At 38.3% G+C, this 26,673-nt stretch overlaps 1 protein-coding gene across 2 annotated transcripts in view; it reads left to right on the top strand.

Moving 5' to 3' along the window:
• The window catches only part of CDH2 (cadherin 2), a 425,329-nt gene that overhangs the window by 380,913 nt on the left and 17,743 nt on the right, over positions 1 to 26,673 (top strand). The window contains exons 9-15 of one of the 2 annotated variants that reach the window (XM_073631511.1): positions 5,478 to 5,663; positions 6,344 to 6,597; positions 8,929 to 9,071; positions 10,905 to 11,138; positions 13,960 to 14,196; positions 21,387 to 21,526; positions 23,815 to 23,979. In XM_073631511.1, coding sequence (XP_073487612.1) covers positions 5,478 to 5,663; positions 6,344 to 6,597; positions 8,929 to 9,071; positions 10,905 to 11,138; positions 13,960 to 14,196; positions 21,387 to 21,526; positions 23,815 to 23,979 — 1,359 coding nt within the window. The remainder of the gene's footprint in view (positions 1 to 5,477; positions 5,664 to 6,343; positions 6,598 to 8,928; positions 9,072 to 10,904; positions 11,139 to 13,959; positions 14,197 to 21,386; positions 21,527 to 23,814; positions 23,980 to 26,673) is intronic. The other variant, XM_073631512.1, reaches the window with a different exon arrangement.

The following is a 26,673-nucleotide window of genomic DNA, read 5'->3' as shown; positions in this document are numbered from 1 at the left end:
GTGCATCAGTGGACTATAGTGCTTATAGATTAAGGCCTATATTGGGTCAAGATTAGGAGAGTTTCGCCTGACATTAGGGTTTGTCTTGTGTTGTGTCTTGCAGAGAAAATGGATCTATTCAAATTGAGGACTTTATCCCCATATTCATTGATATGTACAAGGAGCCGCCCTGTCTATAGCAGGTAATTAACCCCTTTTATAACAATAAACCAAAGAGGAAGGCAGCGCTGGATCAATTGGTGGAATTTGTGAAGCCGGTGATCCCCACGGCAGACATCCCCTATTTGAAGGCCCTAATTGGTGGCATGAGGAGCACTTATATTAGGGAACGCAAGAAGGTCCAGGATTCCCTGAGATCAGGAGCTGCAGCAGATGACATTTATGTACCCAGGCTGTGGTACTATGACAGACTGCATTTTCTAGCAGGCCAGACTGAACCCAGGCCAGCACTCTCCAGTCTTCCTTCAAGACTTCCTTCCCCCCCAGATGAGGCTTACGACGACAAACCTGGGCCTTCCAGGCAGCCACATGTGGAGGAGCCCAGCTTGAGTCAGGTATAGCATTCTTCAAAATATTTCTGGTTGTCAAATTAATGATGTTAAATATATGTTAGTTTTGATAACTAATTTCTGATTTCCCATTTCTGTTTTACATATCAATAGACAGTAGTGGCCACAAATGATTGTGACATGAATGAAAAATGCTGGGGTCAGAATGTTAGTCTTTTCTATTTATTAAATTCAATTTGCAACAGTCATGAGCTGAAAATTGTGTGTGATTGATGAACCAAAAACTAAAACGATGTCCCTTTTTCATACACAGGAAAGCCTCAGCCAGGAGGAGGCCGTGGAAAGTGGCAGCCAGGAGGTTGCAGGGGTAAGTGGCAGCCAGGAGGTGGCCGGGCCCAGCAGCCTGCCCGAATCCCAGGTCACTCCCCTCGGTCTTCCACAAAAAAGTGCCAGGAAGAGGAGTAACCTGAAGGCGGCAGCAATTGGCCTATTTCTGAAGGCTACTGCGGCCCGCAGAAACCCCCCCCCCAGTGTAGAAGAGGACTATGCCTACATGACAGCCTGCAAAATGCCAGAAACGGAGGAGGGCCAATGCCTCTTATGTGAGGAAATGATCTTGCAAGCCCTAAATAAGGGGTTGAGGGGCAAAATCACAAGCCAAAGCAACATTTGTGAGTTGAACCATGGTCCTCTTCCTCCAGGTCCTCCTCCTCCACCTCCTGCCACTCCTCCCACACCAGAGCCACAGCCTGGAAGGAAGCACATAAGGAAGACCAGAGAGTGATGGCCTGGGTTCAGTCTGGTTTGACAAAAGATGCAGGCTGTGGTTGACCACAGCCTGGGGACAGATATGTCATCTGCTGCTGTTCCTGATCTCTAGTAGTCCTGGACCGGAATGTGCTCACTATTATATGGACTCCTTAGGCCACCAATTTTGACTGTAAAATAATAGATGTGTGCCCTGGGGTACAAAGGCTTCACAAATTTCACCAGTTTCTCCAGCGTTGCCTTCCTCTTTATTTTGTTATGACCCAGAATAAATGGATATTTCTTTTTCACAAATACTTGCCTATGTGTTTTACTTCAAAAAGGACAGTTTTTTTGTGATTAGGTAGGTACATTTCTAAAATACAAGGTCAAATTAACAAGGGACACCAACCAACCTCCTTGAGGTAAAAAAATACAACATAATAATGGTGTTGTGGTAACTTGACACACAAAACAAGAAATAATATTATGGAGAGCACTAGAAAACTAAAAAAATGCAGATCTTGATAAAAAAAACAAATAAAAAAAAACAAACAAAAAAAAAGTATTATGGAGATCTGACGAAAAAAATTAATATTATTCATGAGATCATAAGAAATTATAAAGAAAGAAGTTTGTGAGATCTCTGTGTAAATATGAGCAGCACAACAACTTCATTCTTCTAGCATTCTAAAGAAGAAGAGAATGCGCTGCATTAAAAGATTTCAAAATTTGCAACGTGACAAATGTGCTATGTCCGTTACGAATGCTAGTTTTGCCAAACCGAGCGCTTACGTTTCGTAATTTATTCTGAGCGTGCATGGCACTTTGTACACACGATCGGAATTTGCGCAAACGAATTTTGTTGTCAGAAAATTTGAGAGCCAGATCTCAAATTTTGTGCGACGGAAATTCCGATGGAAACTGTCCGATGGAGCCTACACGCGGTCGGAATTTCCGACAACAGGCTCCGATCGCACATTTTACATCGGAAAGTCCGACCAGAAAGCTGTACAAGGGCTCCTGACAAGTGGATAGGAGTCTACGAAACGCGTAGAGCCCACCCTGATGCATCCCATATACATCGATTGGTTTTAGATGGCCTCATCTCCCCTTTTTTTGTTCATTCATATTTTACTGTTTGGTGCACCCTGGTCAGTGGAGGACTAGGATGTACTATTGATACTATTTATTTTGTTCATGCCTTGCTGTTAATTGTTTTATCAATATATTGTGATTGACCATTTTTCTACGATTTATGTATGCAACACTGTCACTATGTCGATCATTTGTCTCAATAAAACATACATATGTTTTGACTTATGTGAACTTGATTGGTTCCATTATGCAAGCCTAATTTAAAGTCTCAATCTCCCCCCTCTTATATGTCAAGTTACTGAAAAGGCCATTTTGAATACTGTAAAAAAAGAAAATAAAATTGCATGCAGAGAGGGGGTATACAGTAGCATTCCAACTGCTGTCTCATGATGCATCCTCATCAATAATTCCTCGACAATAGTGTCTGAGCGTCTGCTTATAAGCTACCCATCAGATACGGCCTTTGGTGTCTTTTCAGCAATATATCAGCCATTGCAAACAAATTCTCATCAACATTTGTTTGAAAAATGTGGCCATTAAAGCTACATAACACTTAAAGGTGTTGTTTTATTGAAAGGTCTGTTTTAGTTTATTGACATATTAAACAGAATAGAGTCCAGTGATTTATTAAATTTAAGGTGCTTACTGTGGTTCTCATTTGTGATATCTCCCTTTTTTCCGCAAAACATGTTGATTGTTAGACAGGGTTGTAAATTGTAGGCCTTATTGTACATTGTGGCTAGCACTCTTGCTTTGCCTCATTGGGGGTCTGGCATCATTACCTTCCAGAGACATTGGGTTGACTTACTACATGAGTAGAGGTTGCTAACTTAACAGTGAATTTTTGCTTTGCCCCCAACCCCCCCCCCCCGGTGACAGCTGGCACAGGATACTCTGCACCCTCTGTCAGAATTTAAACACATTGTGGCAGTTCTGCCAGCTGACCATAGAACTGATCGGGGACCAGAATGGCCCAGATCATCTCTTTGGTCTAAGAAACTGGAAGCAATGAGTAGTTTGTCACTTATGGTTTGCCAGTTATAAACAAACCATTACTGTTTTGAAAAGAGCATTAAAGTGTTTTTAAAGACTTTTTTTTTTAATAACAAACATTTTACACTTACCTCCTCTGTGCAGTTGGCTTTGCACAGAGCAGCCTGGATCCTCCTTTTCTCGGGTCCCTCTTCGCTGCTCCTAGCCCATCCCTCCTTTGAGTTCCCCTCCTTTGAGTTCCCCTCAGCCAGCAGCTTGCTACAGGGGGGCACCCAAGCTGAGTCAGAGCTCCGTGTATCCATTCAGTCACGGAGCCCCGATCTGGTCCCGTCCCCTCTCTCCCCTGATTGGCTGACTGACTTTGATTGACAGCCGCAGGAGCTAATGGCGCAGCTGCTCTGTCTCAGCCAATCAGGAGGAGTATCCTGGATGGCTGAGGGGATCGTGGACATTGCTGGAGAGAGAAGGGGCTCAGGTAGGTAATTAGGGGAGGTGCTGGGGAGGCTGCCACACACAGAAGGTTTTTTATCTTGATGCATAGAATGCATTAGGATAAAAAACCTTCTGCCTTTACAACTCCTATAATTTAGTAGTTCTTCCACATCCGTGACAGCCAGCATGACAGTTAGGAAACCAGCAGTTTCAGAAGGAGAGGTCAGCAATAGCTGCTGCTATATTTTTTTGGGCCAAATTCCTTTTAGATATAGACAAGTTGTATTGTATCTATCACACTCCTTACAGGCTTACCCACAGTTCATGTAGGTTTGCCCCAGTGAATTGGTTGGACCTGCCACCATACAATCATGGGAATATACACCTTGGTATAGTGGTAATCGTGTCTCTTATTCACATACAGGAACAGGAATCACAGGCTGACGTTTCGGTACCTTGCAGGATCCCTTTCTTGAAAATGGGATCCTGCAAGGTTCCAAAACATTGGCCTGTTATGCCTGTTGTTTTGAGTGAATAAAGGACAAGATTACCACTAAACCAAGGTGTGCTGGTGAAGAGCCTTATTTTCATTATAAATATAGGACCACGTTATACAAGAGACAAGCCACAGCTGAGTCTGTTACTAGCTAAGACATCTTACATCTCGTATGTGGACACTATACTCAGAGCTGCATGTGTGGGGACAAGATGCCTAAAATCTATAAGAATTAACCATACATGTCTTGTTAGAGGGCTCATGGGTTGTCTTTTTTAAACCCAAAAAATTATTTCCCCCAGTGAGCAGAAGCTGGGAGTGCAACAGTGGTTGCAAGTGTGCTATTTGTCTCTGTTTGTTACTGCTAAACAATGCATAAACGATATCCTTCCCATCTCATTTGCCATTTCTATATTATAGAATACAGCAGGTATGGGCAGCTATCTATGTTGTTCTGCCAGCTGGTATGTCAGTGCTTAACAGCACAGCTGAAATTTAAGCCAGTACAAACAGGAATGGTTGAGGTTGGCTATTCTGTTCTACACAATGTCAAAAGAACATCATCTTTCATTGTTCTAAACTTTTTACATTATTGTTTAAAAAGCTAGTGATTTGTCTTTTCTATTCTTTCATACCTCTGGTATGAATGTAAATAATGTTAGACCTCAATTCTTTGTAGCTTGGAGATCTGAACTGTATAGGATGACAAGATAATGTTTCCTTGCATGTAATTACATTAGTTTATAAAGGAATGAGCTGTAATGGCCTTCATTTTGTTTTCAATGCATTGCAATGCACTGCTGTCCCTTTCATCTCATGCTGCCTTAGATATTTGTGTTCTGTGAAAAGCATTAAATGCTTCGGAATGGTGGCTCATTTCATGACTTATTTAAACATTTGTGATGCTAAGTCTGTCTGTTCACTTCGTATTATTACACATAATAATCTTCTCACCACCGAGCATTACCTGCAAGTCAGTGCCCTGCTGAATGAGATAAGTAAGGCATTAGTTCTGAGACAATGCACTGTTCCAAGAAGATAAGAGCGCATGACAATGCCATGCAATGACAGTCAATTAATACCTCTTCCAATAATAATCACAAGCCATTTTATTAGGTTATTTTTTTGATTACATGAATATGTAAATATTACAGAAGCTGTTCAGCATTTTCTGTAAAGTATGTTTTTTTTTCCTTTTTCAGTTTTATGGAGAAGTGCCTGAAAACCGAATTGATGTTGTAGTAGCAAACCTTACCGTAACGGACAAAGACCAGCCACATACTAATGCCTGGAACACAGTATACAAAATTGTCAGTGGTGATGCCACAGGACGTTTTACCATTAGAACAGATCCAAACAGTAATGATGGTTTGGTGACTGTTGTCAAAGTAAGTTGGAACTTTAAAAAAAATCTATTGTTTATGTTACTTTAAGGCAAATTTAATTTAAAAGGAAAATATGAGAGTGCATTTTAGTACTTGCCTGCCACTAATGCAGACAAAGTTTATCTGTAATAGAACCTCTGTTGATATTTGTGTTAACTGAATGGAAAGTGATCAAACTTCAAAGATACACTGAATTATGAAATGATAAAAAATATCCATACATACTTTTTACATTGCCCTTAATTGTCCACATATTGTGTGAATACAAGTTTTACCTATGTTTCTGTAATTACTGCAGACCCAAAGGTTGTAATAAGCTATAAAGCAAGGGCAGTAAAGTACAGAGTAATTATTCTGTACTTACATAATTACATAGGTAACATAGTTGGTGAGGTTTAAAAAAGACCATCAAGTCCAACCTGTGTGTGTGTGCTTTTATGTCAATATTACATACATTTGTTAATATCTCTACACAACAGCCTCAGCCTGGCAGATATGAAAGCTATCCAAAAGCATAAAAAAAGCCAAGAAAGGTCAAATAAATGTGAAGCATTCATCCTTTTTAAATGAAGAGGCAGGGTTTACATTTATTTTAAGCTGAGCATTGTGCAGATAGTTTTCTACAGTCCTTCTAATCAGTTATACTTTCTAACCTACATTTCATTTCTATTTTTTTCATTTAGCCAATTGACTTTGAAACCAACAGGATGTTTGTGTTGACAGTAGCTGCAGAAAACCAAGTGCCTTTAATTAAGGGCATTCATCACCCTCCTCAGTCAACAGCCACTGTCTCCATTACTATCATTGATGTCAATGAGAGTCCCTACTTTACCGCAAACCCTAAGCTTGTGCGTCAGGAAGAAGGTCTGCTTCCAGGAAATGTACTTGTAACTTTTAACGCTCAAGATCCAGACCGTTACCTGCAGCAGACAATTAGGTAAACTCCAAGTTTCTTTTCTCTTAAAACTTCTGTTATTAAATAATTTGGTTTCCACTTCAGAAGGTCACCGTTGGCTCCACGCATTTTCTAAAGCCAATATGCATTGACTTGATATTGATATTTTTGTCATTTTGTTTTAGTCTGTTTGTTTTGTCTTTTTACTCAAACTAAAGTCATTGATAAAGAGTGATTCACACACATCAATGGACAGATAATTAGATTGTCCTACTTAATTACTCCTAGCTCTGTTTTTCTCCAGTATTTCTGGATGGTGAGCTCTTTATATTTTAAACTTTCAAAAATAAACATTGTATGTAGCAACTAACAGCAGAGGATGCTTTTTGTTACTTGTATTATGTAGAAAAGTATATTGTGTGCTACTCTCTAAATTAGTTTAAAGGAGAAGTGTGGGCAAACAAGCATACATACAAACTTCCATGCTGCAGCATCAGCGTTATTCTGCAGCTGTCTCGTGCCAGCTCTGAGACTGAGAACTGGGTGACCACATGAATGCTGATCGAGCAATTCTTGGTCTTCCTGGAGCAGAGAGCAGTGACTGTCAGTCTTCACTTGCTGCTCTGCCCCTCTAGTTCGCACTGGAGCACTGACCTGAAGAGGGGGCAGGCACAGTTGGCTTGGCTCTCATCCATTTCCTTAAAGCCAGAGCCAGCTGGTAATTAGACAGCTGAGTGGATCCCAACAATACGGTTGAGATTCTTCCAGAGCCTGGAGTGGCTATGTGAAATCAGCCGTCAGCAGATGTTAGCCCACTGTCAGCTGATTCTGGGTCACAGGAGAGCACAAGTGCACTCCTGTGACCCACAAGAGAAGTATAACCAAAAAAGCTTTGACCATACTTCTCTTGTTACTAGGATCATACTTTCCCTGGCTTCATAGCTAGGCTTCTTCAGCTACAACACCCCCCCCTTCCCCATCCAGAGTGTATAAATTTACTGGTCACTTAAGCAGTCTAAAAGAACAGCAGCAGTGCTAAACTACAAAATTAGGAAAATACTGGATCCAGTAGAAATAAAGACTAAAACTGATCAGAGAGGGACATAGCAGAGGAGTCCGTGTTTCATAAGGCACAACTACATGTATTGCACATATGCCTGAAATATTGGAACTCTCCTTCCTTTTCCTCTGATGTAGGTACCTAAATCACCTGTTGGGAGGGTATATCAGGTTGTATTTGAGTATCTGGGTTCCTGCCTTTTCATTATGTCACGCATTATGATTCTGTTGAAAGCTGTGATGAATCTGTAGGCAGAGCAGCATTGTAGAGGTGCTAAAATTGAACTGAATTTGGGGGACCCAGGAGAACTTGCCACAATGTGTAAATATGCATGACTAGGTTCACATTATGGCAAATTTACATCTTACATCCCTCTCTCTTGTCACTTGGTCACTGTTGTTGCCTTCTTTTTTGGATTTGATTTGTGTCCCACTATCTTCTCTCTTCCACCATTGGATGGCCACTAATGATGTACCTGTTATGCATGTGTACTGAAGTTAAATTATATTATCCTGGCCCAGCCTGTACTCTCAGCTCAGTACAGATGCCAAAATGTACCAATAGCGTACACCCCTGCATGTGCTACAAGTCATGTACAAAGCAAAAAAGATTGATTGTAATAAGCAATTTTTTTTTTTTTTTTTTTTTTTAATGCAAAGTGTGTTCTACCAAAAGAAACTCTACAAAAACTGTACCTCCTGGCATTTTCTACTTCTCTTCCACTTAAAAGAGAAATGTGAATGCTTTTTGCTCAATTTTAAGATGTGTTTACATGTACAATTAGTTCTAAAGCTTACATTCCAGTCATGTATTTTTTTTTTAGATCTATCCATAGACATTAGATGCCTGTTGTCTAATATCTGGGATTTCAGTAGAATAGCACAAAAGGGAAGCAGTATACAGCTCCTTTAACATACAGTGAATGCATATGAATTTAAAAAGTAAAAAAATAAAAAATCCTCCTTGACCACATTCTTTATACAGTATGTTAGACTGTTGTGAAATGTTATAATTTGTTTAGACCACATAACAATCCTACATTAACTTTGTAAAGCTACTTTGAAACAATTGGCTGCAGTGAATTTGAAAGAGTAGCACTGGTGATATTTAATGTCAGCTACTAGATATACAGGTAGTTCTTAGTTTATTGCATCAAATAATGCCACAGGTTTACCCTAACTAACATTCTAGTTTTGTGCTTGGTGCAAACAATTTGCTTCATTGCGTTTTGTTTTCCATCAGCTGGAATAAGAATCTACTAAAAAATATTAGAAGTGATGTCTACTAATCATAGCCAATATTTTTATTCTTAGATATGCAAAACTATCAGACCCTGGAAACTGGCTTAAAATTGACCCTGTAAATGGACAGATAACAACAATTGCTGTTTTGGATAGGGAATCCATGTATGTAAAAAACAACATGTACAATGCAACTTTTCTTGCAACTGATAGTGGTAAGTTCTCAACAGAAACTGATATTTACCTTTCTTTTGTTTACATAATATTATAATGTAATTATGTTGGATATGTTTACAGCTATGAATTTGGCCTACATCCCATATTTGTGGAACACAGCAAATCTGATTATGTGTTTGCAATAAGTACTAATTAAAGAGGTTGTAAACCTTCCTGTATTATTTGTACCTGTAGGTAAGCCTAGAATAACCATTTAGGAGATATTTATTGTATATTTATCGGCGCATGCGCTCTGAAGGAACGACCGCCAGTGCCGTTTCTTCAGAACTCCTTGACCGCACGTCACGCGGCTCCAGCCAGTCACACAGCTGAAGTCTGCGGCCCCAGAAGGAAGATGGGTGAAGAAGGATGCGGCCTCCAGCGGGGATGACGCACGCTTCGTTTGCAGGTAAGTGTAGCATAATGTGCTAGTATGCGATGCATACTAGCATATTATGCCTTTACTTTGCAGGGAAGGAAAAAAAAATATATATATACCAGAGTTTACTTCCTCTTTAATGACATGTTAATTCATTTTAGCTGTTTGCGTCCTTTTTTGAAAATAACAGTACGACATGTAAACATACTTATATGTATGTTATTAACAGTTTCCATTGAGGTTTTGTTGGAGGGAATTTATCAAAGCTGGAGCAGCTGTGCATGACAACCAATCAGGTTCAGGTGCATAAACACATGCTTGAGTCTAAAATAAAATAAAATATCTTTATAATTGACATTTGGGACCTCAGTTATAAAAGCTAATGACAAGTAAGGGTGTTTCTTTTTACCGGCCAATCAGATGCTTGCTCTTGTTTTCTTAGAATAATTAAATCTGGGTAGTTATTGCAGACAACACATTCAATTCATAATATGTTACTTCTGTTTTATTCTACATGTGTAGTATATTTCTCAAAAGGGTACCATGTAATCACTTTTCTGTTTTTACTACCATAAGTTCATTAGCCATCAAAATCATGGGGAAAGTTTTATGCGATTGCATTTTCTTTAAACATTGCATTTAGGCCTATGCATAATTTAGTCATTAATTAGAAACTGATGTTTCATCATAATACTCAACATAATAAATGCAAGGATCCTAGAGCACATAGCTGTTTTGGGCAGAAACTGGTAGAGCTTGGTGCTAAATTAGTTTCAGAAAATGACAGAGAAAGTTTGTTTCAGAATCCTAGGTCAGTCTTGGTATAGTTGTGAAATGTTTCATGTCATGTTTCTTGAGTGGTTGACCTTATACTTTATGCCAGGGTTATTGGGACTCAAATCCTTTTCAGATTTCTATTAAAACCTATGGATTTAACAACACTCTTTTATGAGATGTGTAAAGAGATTTTCAGTATTCTGAGCAGTACGGAAATTTCATCAGCAAAAAGGGCAACACTGCACAATACAAACCCTACATTAACGTTATATATTTTAAAAGACCAACAAATCTAAGGCCCTCGTAATGTTTAGCGAAAGATGGACTTAACTCCACAGAAACATCGTCAATCAAAACGCTGTTGTTTTAATTTATCTCTGCTGTGAGATTTGTGGATGCCTCTATACCTGTTTTGGATTTCTTTGTGGATGAGCTTCTGGGCATTTCACTCACACATAGAGTGTGGTGGCTACTCTTGGGACCCCATATCTCTAGCTATATGACTGCTACAGTTGTTGTCAGATCTAAAAGCTTGACTTGTGAGTCAAATGTTTTGAACCATCAGATACACATACAGCCAACCTGAGCTTAATGTATATCCATTTTTTGTTGTTGAATCAAGCAACATAAAGTATAGTATGCCTATTTATAATTGTGTGAATTATGTTTTAAATAGGTGTTCCCCCAATGAGTGGCACAGGCACTCTACAAATCTATTTGCTGGACATAAACGACAATGCCCCACAGGTTTTCCCAAAAGAGGTGGAAATTTGTGAACGACCAGATCCAAATGCCATCAATATTACAGCGATAGATGCTGACATCAATCCCAACGCAGGGCCTTTCATCTTTGAGCTCCCATATAGCCCAATGGACATTAAAAAAAACTGGACAATAACGCGGCTTAATGGTAAGCATAGCTTAGCCTGCCTTAATCATTGTTTCTTTTTACAGCTTCTTTTTCAGATGTGACACCGACATGTTGTGTCTGTTATCGACCAGCCTGACTTATGGTCAAAGATATAAATACTTTCCCCATCCCCCCTTTTAAGTAAATTACTTTTATGAAAGGTTGCATACATGTAACATTGAGTGTTTTAACTGTATTATAACATTCTTCTTTGATAATTTATTCAAAATACAGCACGCACATGCTTTAAAGACATGGGGCTATCTGACGTGGTTTACTTTGACATGTTAAAAAACAAGGGCTAGTTATTGTTAGATGGTATTATAACTGAAGCAGAAATCGTATACTACATACCTTATCTGGCTTTTATGATTGCTTTGTAAAAAAAAAAATACATTTTGGCTGCTGATGTACTTTAAACAGTAGGTAATACTCATGATAAAATTGGTACAAAATCCACAGAGGGAACTTTCAGGATGTCAGTTTTTCCTCTTTTATATTACAATGTTATGTCCCAAATGTATGCAACCGGTTCAGTCTAGATTGCCTATCCTAATAAGAGCTGGGACTCATGTATTGCGTTCAGTGTATTCTACCAATACTCACACGGAAGCTGGTTCCACTAAAGTTGGCTTCACACCTGTAATTCTTATCATTTCACATGTGTTTCATTAGAAGATGCTGCAGGAATTTTTCTTCTTGTTTCCATTGCCGAGTGTTGTGTTAAAGCAGCCATGGTCATGGGCACATTGATGAGCAAATGGTGTTATTCTGAGTAACTTTCACTGCTTTTGCTTCTACAAGTTACTGACCCTATGCAAGTGAATCATTTTATTTTCTCACTTTCCCGCTGCTAATATTGTATTGTCACTGTGTATCCATTCATTCAAATATGTAATATTTTAAGTACACAATAACTTTCAGTAAGTACAATATGATTTCTAAGATTACTTTAGTACCATAACGTGGCAAAAAAGAAGCAAACACCTGCTAACTTTAATAAGTGAAGGTCCCCTGCAGTAGTATAAATAAAAAACAGTTGTACGGTTCTTCCTACGTCAAACCATAGGTAAATGCTACTAATCAGGGAAGTATTTTGTGCTCAAGCTTTGTCTATAAGACTAGTTTTATTAATTTGGACAAATGAAGCCTGCTGCTCCAATTGCACTTCTTCCCACAGCTGTTTAATGCTGCAAACTATAATATTGTTGATTGCATTGTTACCTGTCATTGTTATTTTTTTATGTAAAATTTGTAAGCAATGCTGGAAAAAATAACTTGCTATTGTTAGCATTTTGGCAAGAGATATTATGTGCAATGCTTTTTTAGTTGGTTTTGTTATCTACAAAATATTTGCTTAGGTTTATATAGAAATGTACTGTGCATTTTACAGGGGAATATTATAGCTGGTATAAAAGTAGTGTTTTTTTATATAAAAATATACAAAAGAACAGTTACACAATATCTTTTATGTGCTTTAGCTTTCTAATACAGTTTTGGTATTTGCAATTGTTCATGCTATTTGCAGAAGTGGGAGGATGATTTTTTTTTTTGCATTTGTTTTCTAAGGGTAATTATGAAGGGAAAGTCATATAAAGAAGGTAACCTGTTGCTTTTTAAAGCAAACCTTAGATTATGTTGTAAGCTAACTTGTGCTTTACATATGCAGAGTAAAATAACAGGTTTGCTTTAATACAACCTTCCCCTGCAGCACATATCTTTGTCCCTCCCACTGCCTTGATCAGCTATCTGGTGCAGGAGAAGCTATCCTGTGTAAGCTAGAATGGCTGCTTGGGGATTGGCCCAGTGCACGCAATGGAGCAAGCTAAATATACCCAGAAGTACTTTCTTTGCCTCTAGCACCTTAATGGAGCAGTGGGAGAGTGAAGGAAAGGCAAGGGCTGCTGGGGGGGGGGGGGGGGGGGCAAAGCACAGGTTTTATGTAGGATATATTTTAGTTTGCAATTTAGTTTGATACTTTTGGGTGTTACTTATAAAGGCACATTACTTTCCACAAGATCATTGTGGTAGAAACACCTTAAAAGCATGTTGAATGCATTGTAAATGCATGACCTACACTTGTGATGTGTTACCATTGACACCAGCAAAAGAATAGGAGCAGATGGAATAGGACCAATTAAGGCATGCTACATTTATAAAAATGTGACTCATAGCAATGCAAAGCAAACCTTGGTCTGCACAGCTTAGCAAGGTTTTGTTCAAATTAAAACCCTGTACCTTTCTTTAAAGCTTTTCACACAGCTTTAATTAGCCCATACTGTACATTAGTCAGTTGTATTTTTGTTTTGTTTAACAAGTGTGTTGAATGAAAAAAAAAACATATTCCCCCATCCACACATTCAAGGTGGATGGAGCAATCTTTCCTGTTTGTATTCTGACAGCGAGGAGACTTCCCCGCCATCAGAATACACTAATCGGCATTGCAGGCTATAGCCTGCAGCACTCATTGAGCACGGAAAATATGAAAGGGCGGTTGTACAGCAGTCGATCAGTAATTCGACTTTTGTACAACCACCTTGCCCATACATGGATATGGATTGAAATTCAGCCGATCCCTGCTCAAACAACTGAATTTCGATCCATACATGGCCAGCTTTAAATTACAGCAGATAGAGAACATGAATGTTCCACAGGTTAAGCTTTGGGAGAACTGATACTCGCACCTCAGAATATCTAAATAGTTGATAAACTGCCCTAGCTGGTCTTAAAAATAGGTGAAAGCGTATTTTTATTAATTATAATGCAATAGCAGTTATTATAAAAAAAATTGTGTTTGTTTGTTTGTTTTTTTTTTTATGAGCAGGTGACCATGCGCAGCTCAGTCTGAAAATCGGATCTCTTGATGACGGAATCTATACCATCCCAATACAGATCACAGATTCAGGAAATCCTTCCATGTCAAACACTTCGTACTTGCGTGTAAAAGTCTGTTCTTGTGACATGAATGGGTATTGTAGTGGAGTTGCCCCCATTATTGGAACTGGCCTTGGAACAGGAGCAATCATTGCAATTCTACTGTGTATCATCATTTTGCTCAGTAAGTACACTTCTCATTGGATAGCAACAAAAGATATATGATGTGCGTCATTTGAAAGACATTAGTTATAATCTGGCAACTTTGTAAACCTACATAAAATAAATAAACTAGCTACTAAGCGGAGTATTGAAAACAGGGTATGTGAAAGCTCACAGGAAGAATAATAATGCAATGTGTTTGTGTGTGTGTGTGTGTGTGTGGACTTTACACCAAATACATTTGGAATATCTATTTGAAGCATATTATGAATCTTTTTTTTTTTTTAAATACTGTAACTAGTTTTAATTAGCAAGAAAAAGTGAGAATTAGATAAAGATATTGCAGCCCCAGATATTCATCATAAAAGTGTGAATTTACCATAACTTTCTTTTTGCTTTTTTGATTCACGCCACTTCCTTTGCATTTAGCATGCATTGACAAACTAAGTACACTTGAGTTCACGTGCGAAGACATCTGTTTTTTTTATTATAGCATTACATTGCTGTTTTTTTGATTATTGCTTTACATTGAGGTGCATTTTTTAACGCATTGATTGCATTGATGATACATTAGCTCTGTAACATTGTTGTGAACTGTGTCCATGGAAAACAATGCTTTTGGGCATGTTATTGCATTGGGCTCGCGTTGAGAAAGCAGCAGTGGTGGGAATGGGTCTTCAATGATTAATTGCGACACAGGTAAACATAATTTGCATAGTTGTCAGAGTAGCACTAAGATAAAAATGAGTCAGGTTTGAGTAAAAGGAAATTGGTTTGATGGTATTGTTTATGTGGATATGCAATCAAAAAACTAATGAAGATATATCTTTCAGGCCTTCTCAGGCACCCTAAGGCCTTATGCACACTATACGTTTTTTCAGCTGCTTCTAGGGGCATCTGGTGGGTTTTTTTCCCTGCCTCTAAAGGCCCTGCATGGTAGCCTATGTGTCCATGCACTCATAGGCTTTTAGAGGCGTTTAGGGGCAGGGGCTTTTAGAGACGGGAAAAAAAAACCCACAGCCAATGCATTCAGGAGCAGCAGAGGTTTGACAGTAAAAACACTTGACATTTCTAAAGGCATCTAATTGTGTCTAAGTCTGCGTTTAGCCCTTGAGCGTTAATTCATTTTAAAGGCCAGAATTTTATTCTGGCCACTGAAATGAATTAAAGTCCAAGTGCTTGAGGCCTTGAGGTAACCAGTGTATTCATTGGGATCTGAAGTTTAATTTGGAGGGGCTATTAGTGTGTGTTTTTTATTTTATTTATTTTATCACAGGTACTTCAATTTATGTTGCACGTTACACATATACTGTACATTCACATCAGTCCCTGCCCTCAAGGAGCTTATAATCTAAGGTCCCTAACTCCCATTTATACATACACATTCTAGGGAAAATTTAGACAGGAGCCAATTAACCTACTAGCATGTCTTTGGAGTGTGGGAAGAAAATTGGAGTACCTGGAGGAAACCCACACAGGCACAGGGAGAACATACAAACTCCAGGCAGGTAGTGCCGTGGTTGTGATTAGAACTGACAACCCTAATGCTGCTAGGCAGGAGGCCACAGGATCTCACAATTGGAACTCCTATGATCTTACATATGATGGTACCCACCTTGTAACCACAATGTGAAAACCCAGGAGCTCCATGAGTTAGCACTAGACTGCAGGCAGCAGTTTCAGCCCTGTGTTTGCAGGGGTTTCATGCACTCACTCTAACAAGATGCAATTTTAAAATAGAGTTGGGATAGAGAACTGCGGCACATTTTAAAGCAATGTCTCAGCACTAGTTACCAATATTTAGTGCTTGATAAAAAGTCAAATACAGTGGGAACAATATAAAATAAAAACATGGAAGTTACAGAATAAGTTATAATCTGATACCATTTTAATCCTACATACAATTATAAAAGTACTTACTAAATTGAATGTAAAAAAATGACTGTCTGAAAGGTCAAAATGAGCACAGTGCAATGTGAAAACTCTTCTGGGTTCCTTAAATTATGACCATGGGGGAGATATACTAAAACTGGAGCACTCAAAATCTGGTGCAACTGTCATGGTAGCCAATCAGCTTTTAGCTTGTTCAATTGAGCTTTGACAATAAAACCTGAGTGCTGATTGGATTCTATGCAGACCTGAACCAGATTTTGCACCATGCAGTTTTAGTAAATAATCCCCACATGTGTGTTTAAGAAAAAACAACGAGACAGTCCCAGGCTTTCTGTGTGATGCCTTGTAAACAATAAATAAGTAACGTCCAACCCGAAGTTCCCAGTTGCATTGAAAGACAAGTGCAGAGAGTTTACAACCTCAAGCACTGCTGATCCTGTAATGAATGTCAGGTAGGTCTGCCTCAGGCTTTCTCATAGAGAATGATGGCTAGCCTGAAGCAGACCCCAGCTTCAGCTTGCATACCCTGTCTGACATAGAATCAGTGGTGCTAGAGGCTGTAAACACTTTGCACATGCATTACAGTGCAAATGAGGAATTTCTGGGGTCATAAGGCTTTTATTGATTATTTACAAGGCAGCCTTATCTGCCTTAGTATTAGTATTCTTAATAAAGTTTTCCTCCTACAAGTCATATAGTATAACTCATAAAGATTCAGTCAGTGTCATGTATGTTGAGGCTAGACCAGGCTTTTGGATATTCTTTCTTTTTGGTTTATTCATAAGATTTCTTTATAATACATTGTAAAATAGACAGCGTACTGCATTTTATATTAAGAACACTGATTACCCTACTAATGTTAAAAATTCAAACACTTGTCCTCATTTTTTACTATTGACTGATGTTAAAATCTTAGCATTTGAAAGAAAAAAAATGTGTTATAAAATGGTGAACATGAGATGCTGAATCTTTGACACCTAGGTTTTTCACATGTTAAAGCTGAACTCCAAATAGATGCAAAAGGCCTAAATGAATGCAACCATGTATTCCTCGATGAATCATTAAGTATAACTAAATTACTAACTAAAAACTTTTTTTTTAGTTTTGGATAGAGTGGTGACCAGATTGATTTGAGCAGAAACCTTGAAAGGTCCTACATATTTTTGGCCCAGTTTAGCAGATGGAACAATCACTCTCTGTATTTGCTCTATTTACCATTACCACTGAATGTAAAAGGTAATCCCAAATTTTTGGTTGTCCCCAGAACAGTAATAGAGGGGAACACTACTTCTCATGAATTGGGTGGCCCCAAGGGATTTCCTTAATCTGCAGGGATTTACTCTCACTTCCTGTTTTGGCTATGGGACAGGAGGTGAAGGTAAATCTTCTCAATGGGACACAGATAGCAAACTGACAGGGGTTATAACCCTCCCTTACGCTTTCCAAAAAAAAAAAAAGTTTTGCCTATAGTTCTACGTTAAATGCATTTTTTAACTGTAAGTTTATTTTGATTTGATATCCGCCTCTTGACATCCCCTGTACAGCAACACGGGGAGAGAAGGGGCAGATTTGAAAGCTACTTAGGTGTGCTGCATTTAATATGTTGACAAGGAATGTGCTGGTAGGAAGAGAAAGCAAAGGATGACCTTATCAGTTTGCTACTGCTCTTTCACTGTTCAGTCAGCAGGGTGGAAAGAGGACACTACTTCATTTCTTAACTGGTGGTCTCATCCACCTAGCTGTGCTTCTCAGGACTAGATTTACAGAAATACAAGACCTATGTCAGGTAAAGAAGCCAGCTCCCTTACATGTATTTCATCTGTGTATTTAACTGTTTGCCTGGAGTTCCTCTTTAATTTGATAATTATCCTATGTTGGCAGCACCAAGGCACATACAACTAGAATAACATTTAGACGTAGCAATGTCAAAACACACAAAAATCTTTATAATTGGAAGAAAAAAATATGGTTTCTACCTATCCTAACATTTTTGCCACAATATAGAAGACCTGTTTCGTAGATTACAGGGAGCATTGATTTGTGCTTAACTGCTTGAAATGTTTCTTAGGCCAAAACATTTTATGCATTCCCTGCATTAAGGTAAAAATTTTCCACTATTTGCCCCCCCCCCCCCCCGACACCTACCTCCTGAGCCCTCTCTCGATCCAATTCTGTGCCTGTCTGCAGCAGCGCTATTCTTTCTTCCTCTTCTGCCATTGCCTCCTACCGCTGTCAGTCAGATCCTGTGAGGAGGGAGCAGAGGCATCTCCAAGCTGTGTTGTGTGTGTCTATGGATGCACACAGCTTGGTTCAGCGGGAGCACACCCACACGGATGCCCCCCAGCACACGGCTTGCTGAGGGGGCACTCAGGGAAGAGGAAGAGTGCACAGCGTTGGACCCCAGAAGAGGACTTAAGGGATCGCTTTCTCGGTACCCACATACATACAATATTATGTTCATGCCCTTAAGTTCAGAAATATACTTTCTCTTCTTTTCGGTAATTCGTAAGAGTTTTACTACTAGTAGTGCTGGATCATTTATTATTTTGAAAGTTATTTAGGCTTGTCTCATTTTTTTCCCCTCAAAAACTTTTCACAGACACAAAATAGAAATTCTGATATATTAAAACACATACACCGTAAGTCTTCCTCTCAAAATTAATAAATAATGTTATTTTGGGATTAATTTAGGTATTCTAGAGGCCTGCTTAAAAAAGGTGATTTGTGTTTACTGTTTGGCCTTTTTCACACCAGCGAGCTGCACTGAACACACGGCTGCTGGTGTGCGCTGTAAAAAACCAATCACCAATCCCAATATGTCATTCTGTTTCCTTTTTTTTTTACTTAACTTTATTAGAATGCAATTTCAATGCAATTGCATTGACTGCAGAACGGCTGTGATGTGGTGGTTCGCATCACCACTCGCTGTGTTAAAAAAGAGTACTACACCTGTTGCTGTGAACTGACCGCATAAGAAAACAAGGCATTTTGGATTGTCTATGCATTGGGGCTGGGCTGGATGTATCTTACAGCTTATCCTCAATGCAACTGAACAAGCCCTGTCTAATATTTTGTGAGAGTAATAATATTAATAAATAATAATTATAATATTTCCCAAACGATAATGAGGTTTACCATATACATCACAAAAGAAATGAACATTGCTGCTACAGCTCCCAAACAGACACAAACATAGCAAAGCCTGAAAACTAAGCAACCATCTGCAAAGCACATACATACTTATAAAATGCTACACTTTTACCATAGTACCCCATGGATTACTGTGTAGGTGACAATGGACCTGGCATCTTCTCAATACATGTCATGTATTTTGGGAAAATAATTGTTTTAGTTTTGTGACTCAACAAACCAAGTGAGCTCTGCTTAATATTTTATTCTGAGAATACATTTTCTGTTTGTGTAAATCTTTCTTTGCTTGCTGTTTGAATACAGGGCTGTCTGGAGACTTTTCCGAGCAAAGTAGGAGAGCTAGGAAGAGAGTAGGGATTCATGGACAATAAAAATTTCATAATTAAATAAAATAAAACGTATGCTGTAATTTTCACAAAATACAGTATATTGTAATTTTGTTGTAGCTCTCTGTGGTGTCTTCATGCACATGTTACTTTAACATTTGTACATCAATATGTCTACCAATGACAAAATGTAATTTTTTTATCATAATATCGATTTGGCACTTTGGCACTCACTAAGATTGATAAGCAATATATAGAACATTTGATTCCTAGGATCCATCATCATTCCCTGTTATCCAGGCGTGAGATAATGGGTATGAAAAATTCAGTAAAATGCAAATCAATTTTTTACATCCACCAGCTAGAGTCCTTAACCACTTGAGTCCCAGAGCCATTCTTTCATTCTAAAACAGACCGTTTGTTTGTTTAGATCTGATTTTCGTCCGATTAATTTTTGTTAATGGAAAAAATAGAGTTTGATCCGTGCCAAAAAACGGATGTTGACGGAAGCAGGTGTAAATGGATAATCATCCATTTACATCTGTTTTTCATAGAGATGCATTGATGTCCTTTCTCCATCCGTCAACGGATGTATGAAAAATGGACAAACGGTCTTCATGTGTGAAAGGGGCCTTACACATAACCAATATGTTTAAATTTGAAAAAATATTTTGCAAAAGCATGTCATTTTAAATTGATATTTGTAAATAAATTGATGATATTGTTTTGTATGTATTCTAACAGCCATTCTAAAGGCCTTTTAGAATAATAACATATGATCAGAAAACAGTAGCAAACTATCACACAACAGCAGCAGTACTGGTACCCGTTTACTGCTAAGACTAATTCCATGTATATCTAATGCATTATTAAGCTCTATTTCTGGATCAGAAACAAAGAAAGCAACCAGCTGCTAATTTAAGGTTCTCTTGAATTAAATTCTCTCAGACTTTTACAAAACAGTGTATTACATACACTGTACAGGCCAGATAGGAATGCACTAACAAGATATATTGCATTTGATTTACTAAAGACAAATAGGCTGTTCATTTTGCAAAGGGGTTTTCCCTGGACCTTAGTGAATGAGGTAAAGCCCTGCTGACTTCCATTATCCAATCTTGTGCACCCAAAAATGCTGCTCTTTTATTTTTCTTGCACGTGATTGGAATTTCTTTGCAAAAAGAAATTTCACCACATTTACTAAGAACTTGGGAAAATTCTCTAGCAAAGTGCAACTTCCCTTGCAATTGAACAGCCTATTTGCCTTTAGTAAATCAACCCCACTCATGGTAGCTTTTTGTCACTGGCTCGATTTTACTGTGAGAATAATTTTAATGGGAGCACTCTGTAAAGGACAGTAGTTGTACTTCCAGTTTGATATGTACTTATTTGCCACAGGTGAGGAATATGAGTGCATTGGACAAACACCTGTAATTCCACAAAACTATGTTACTTTTAGTTGTGTAAAACATCTGCAGCACAGTTGATATACAGTCACTTGTTTGTGTTCTACAGATTTTTTTTACAGTTGGTAAAACCGATGTTGAAAGCAAATTGATTTACTTGTTCAAGTTAAAGCATTTTAATATTTAAAGGCCTTAGTTAAACTAATTGCCTCACTTAATTTGTCTGCAAGAGAAATCAGATATGTTTAGCGCAAGATTTGGAAACAATTGGGTGAAAATTTCATTATGGGTACAAGCCAAATATCGTATTACTATTAGTCTTCTTGAAAATCAAATGAATCTGCTGGTGCCTTAGTCACATACTGCAATCAGCAGTTATTTTATCTACAGGCGTTTTTGTATTGCACCGATTATAAAAATGTCTTTTCATTTTTCAGCATTAGTATTAATGTTTGTGGTATGGATGAAGCGCCGGGACAAGGAGAGGCAAGTCAAACAGCTCCTTATTGACCCAGAGGATGATGTCAGAGATAACATATTAAAGTATGATGAAGAAGGGGGAGGAGAGGAAGATCAGGTAAAGAAATTATATTTGACTTCTTTAGGCCCGGTTCACATATATGTGATACGAGAACCAGATACTATTCCAGTGCAGGTTCCCACATCTCAAAAAAAAAAATCTAGAACATTGATTATTCTCCAGTGAATGACTGGACAGAGTATCTGCCAAACTCATATATGTATATATCTTGAACCAGGCTTATACTTTGGGTATATTCTAGCTCATATATCTGAACCAAAGATGTTGTAGTCATAGACCCTTGCCCCAATAATATGATATATAGGGGATGACTTACTAAAGACAAATAGGCTGTTCACTTTGCAAGGAGATTTCACCTTGCATGGAAATGTTTCCTTAGCTTAGTTAATGTGGGGAAAATTTACTTTGCAAAGATTACCCAATAATATGCAAGGAAAATACAAAAGTGTTTTTGCATACACTTGAATGGGCGATTGAAGTCAACAAAGCTGCATCTTATTCTATAAACTAAAGTGAAATTCCCTTGCAAAGTGAACAGCTTATTTTCCTTTAGTAACTCAACCTATAGCAATGTGTCTATCAATTATGCTGTATTTCTTTTCCAATGTACTTTCTCTTTAGTTAGGGTATACAGTATGCCTTTGAAACATACCGAGATCTGCCTTCAACCTCTTTAACAATAGTGAGTTGCTTGCTGACCACTGTTCTGTTTTCTAACAGGCAGATGTCATATACTGTAGAAGAACTTGGCTTTTTCTTATGCCTCACCTGTTAGGCACCAGGTGACATCACCATAAAATGAATTTAAGGGAGGGCATTCTCTTACATCAACACAAGTCATTTTGCTTCCATCTATTATTTATTTTCCCAAAATCTGGCCAGAAATACTGTCACATAACTTTGAGTGCTACTAGCCCATTTGTGTTAAATGAATGTACATATAGAGGGTGATTTACTAAAACTGGTGCACATAGATTCTGGTGCAGCATTGGATAGTCAGCTTCAAATTTTAGGTTGTTCAATTAAGCTTTGACAATAAGCCCCCGTTCACATAGGGCTGATTTGACATGCGATGTGACATGTCAAATCACATGCCAAATCGGAGCCTATTGCTGGCAACAGCACCACCTGAATCAGTGCAACGCCGACTCTGCGGTGCCAAACTGATTCCCAAAAGTAGTTCCTGTAAAATTAGAAGAAAAGAGGTTTAACCTTAAACTACGTAGAGAGTTCTTTACTGTAAGAGCGGCAAGGATGTGGAATTCCCTTCCACAGGCGGTGGTCTCAGCGGGGAGCATGGATTGTTTCAAAAAACTATTAAATAAACACCTGAACGACTGCAACATGCAGGGATATACAATGTAATGCTGACATTTAATCACACACATAGGTTTAACTTGATAGATTGAGTCTTTTTTCAGCCTCACTTACTATATAACTAAGTAACTACTTTTGGCGACTCCGGGGGTGATTTCCATAGACATCTGTGCATGAACCCGCACAGATGTCTTTTAAATCGCCACCCAAACCTCACACTGAAATGCGGGTTTGAAATTATGCGAGTTCTGCTGAACTTGCACAATGTCAAATCTACCCTCAGTGTGAACAAGGGCTCTAACCTAGAAGCTGATTGGTTCTTTGCACGGCTGCACCAGATTCTGTGTGCACCAGTTTTAGGAAATCTCCTCCAGTGTCTCAGTTGAAAGCAACTGTTACAACCAATAACTGCACAACTAAAGAGCTTTGTGTTGTTACACAAATGCACCTTTAAAATATGGGGAATATGTCTTGCAATTTTTGTACAATTAAGAGGAGGTAACATTTAAATCAAAACCAATTTTAATTAAATTTAAAATGAGTTTAAAGTAAAGCTGATGACAGTTTAAGTATTCTCTAGTTCAGTGTAGATGCCCACTTTCAAGTTGAAAAGTAAATGTTATAGCTTATATGTTATAGAAAACTATGAATACGGCTTTGCATTTAACACATACTAAATTAGTTAACTTTCTTTCAGAGGTGTTGATTGCTGCAGAAACTTGCAAGGTGTTTTATCGCCTAAAATGACACCTTTCGCGAACACTGCATTTCAGTAATTCCATTATACCAATTTTGTGATTTGTTCATAACAAAATCGCAGAACATCCACTGAAAGCTTGATTATAGCATATTGTAAAATTTCCATAAAAGCCTGATATAATTGTGTATAATTGCTTCATTAGAAAACTATTTATGTTTTCTGTAATATAAGCAGAGCATGGGCATTGGTATATTGTTTTTGTTTTTCCACACTTGTCATATTAATACAACCCATTTTTATTTTGAAGGATTATGATTTAAGCCAGCTGCAACAGCCTGACACATTAGAACCAGACACAATAAAACCTGTGGGAATACGGCGCATGGATGAAAGACCCATTCACGCAGAGCCTCAGTACCCGGTTCGGTCTGCTGCTCCACATCCTGGTGATATTGGAGACTTCATTAATGAGGTGAGTTCAGCTTTGAGTTCCTCTTACTAAATTTTACATGTTTTGACAGAATCTGATATATTTGAATTTAATGAATCAAGTTAAAGTGTAGATGTCCAAGTAGCTCTACAGCAAATCTAGGCCTGTATAAATAAACTACAAGTAGCATTCACATACAGTATATATTTAAAAAGATTCTATCACTTAAAAAAATAAAGTTTTTAGGAGGTATAGAGTGCATACATAAGGAAATGCCTGCACATAACTGTAGCAACATACATTTCTCGCTGCATACCTGACTGCAGGGTCATTTTGAAACAGCACTTTCTTGCTGTGGCAGAGCTTGTATTCTTGCTCCCTTCTTCTCCTATGCATTCCTATTGGCCAGTTAGGTAGCCTATCATAGTGAAAGGCCACAGCTTTTCCCATTCAGGATGGCCTAACCCCGCAATATGCCAGAACGTTCTACCTGTTGCAGCTTTTCTTTCTTTTTTTTTAAGTGACAAAGTTGGATTTTAATGTATAATCCACTAAAGCATTTTAAAAGGAGATAAACCAGTCTACCTAAAGCAAGGGTCTCAAACTGGCTGCCCTCCAGCTGTTGCAAAACTACAAGTCACTTGTAGTTTCGCAACAGCTGGAGGGCCGACAGTTTGAGACCCCTGGTCTAAAGTAACATGAAAATTAGGAACATAGGGGTTGATTTAATAAAACTAGAGAATGCAAAATCTGTTGCAGCTCTGCATAGAAACCAATCAGCTTCCAGGTTTTTCTTTTTGTCAAAGCTTAATTGAACAAGCTGAAGTTGGAACCTGATTGGCTACCATAAACAGCTGTACCAGATTTTGCACTTTATAGTTTTAGTAAATCAACACCATAGACATTAATAGGTTCAACAACATTTTGCAAAAAGGGTAACTGCATTTAAAAAAACGCATAAAGTAATAGAGAGCTTGATTACTCATATAATGGAACAAGAAACATAACAATAACACACGTGTAGGCAAACTAGAGGAAGTAAAAAAACAACTAAATGCAAAATCAAACTATATACTACTTTATACAAAGGATAGTAGCATGCAGCACAGGGGACAGAGAAGAATTAGCAGGGCAAAATACAGAGCCGGAGAACTATCAAGAATGGATAGGCTTGGAAATTAGCCATTAAGAATTCAAGACTGGATAGCCAGGGCAACAGGCATAATGCTAAGGGACCTGGATGCTTAAGAGTCAGTAATATAAAGCCTTTTAACCACTAAGCCACCGCCCACCGTCATATGATGGCTGGACGAGGCTTCTGTTGTTCTGGGAGGACGTCATATGACGTCCTCGCCCTCCCGAGCCACTAGGGGGCGCGCGCTGCGTCACTCGGGACCCGGTGCGCATGCCCGGCGGCCGCGATGTCCGCCGGGCACCCGCGATTGCCGGGTAACAGAGCAGGAGCATGGATCTGTGCATGTAAACACAGATCCACGTCCTGTCAGAGAGGAGAGGAGACCGATGGCATGTCCCTTGTACATAGGGACAGCGATCGGTCACCTCCCCCAGTCAGTCCCCTCCCCCCACAGTTAGAATCACCTCCTTAGGTCATACATTAACCCCTCGAGCGCCCCCTAGTGTTAACCCCTTCCCTGCCAGTCACATTTACACAGTAATCAATGCAATTTTATAGCATTGATCGCTGTATAAATGTGAATGGTCCCAAAAATGTGTCAAAAGTGTCCGATGTGTCCGCCGCAATATCGTAGTCACAATAAAAATTGCAGATCGCCGCCATTACTAGTAAAAAATAAATAAATAATAAAAATGCTATAAATCTATCCCCTATTTTGTAGACGCTATAACTTTTGCGCAAACCAATCAATATACGCTTATCGCAATTTTTTTTTACCAAAAATATGTAGAAGAATACGTATCGGCCTAAACTGAGGAAAAAATTTGTTAAAAAAAAAAAAAATTGGATATTTATTATAGCAAAAAGTAAAAAATATTGTGTTTTTTCAAAATTGTCCCTCTTCTTTTGTACATACTTGAATACATTTTGTTGTTTTTAACCATAGTTTAGTGTCACTTTAACAGTCAGTGGCAGGTGTGGACTAATGAGAGAGATGCTAAAGTTGTGGGGAGTCACCTGGTGCTGGCTTCTAGAATCACGTGCTGTTGGTCAGTGGAGCACAGCCCCACCAGCAGGCAAAAAATAAATATCTGGTTCATGTTCTCCTAAGCTGAAAAGGGAATCTTTATCTGTGAGCTCTGCTGCTAAATCTACTAAATGCATTACACAAATATTTACATTATACCCTTATACTTTAAAGACCTAAGCTGTTACATATATAGAGTTGTTCCATTTTTGTAAAGGTATCTAACAAAAGGGATTTTTTTTTTTTTTTACTTTTTCCTATTACTTATTAAATGACAATCAATGACAATCAATGTGCTTTTATGTGAATCTTTAAATACATAAAAGCTCTGTTGCAAAAAAATAAAAATACTGCAAATAAAAAGACTACACGTGCAAAATTATATCAGTGGTAGTATTTTTTTAAGTAGTTGTCACAAAGGATTTTTTTAGTAATATTTGACAAGCAGTTATCTTAACCTATGCATCTGAAACATGAATAGAATGCTCTCGACAGGAAGGAGCATAAAGCTGCCATTTATGAAGTGCTGAAATCTTTACATTTAGGTTTTGAGCTGTTGTCAGTTTTGTGCTAT

This window comes from Aquarana catesbeiana, linkage group LG05, assembly GCF_042186555.1.
Source record: "Aquarana catesbeiana isolate 2022-GZ linkage group LG05, ASM4218655v1, whole genome shotgun sequence".
NCBI classification, from domain to species: Eukaryota; Metazoa; Chordata; class Amphibia; order Anura; family Ranidae; genus Aquarana; species Aquarana catesbeiana.
The sequence above is the reverse complement of the archived record's forward strand: the minus strand, read 5'-3'. Positions and strand labels throughout refer to the sequence as shown.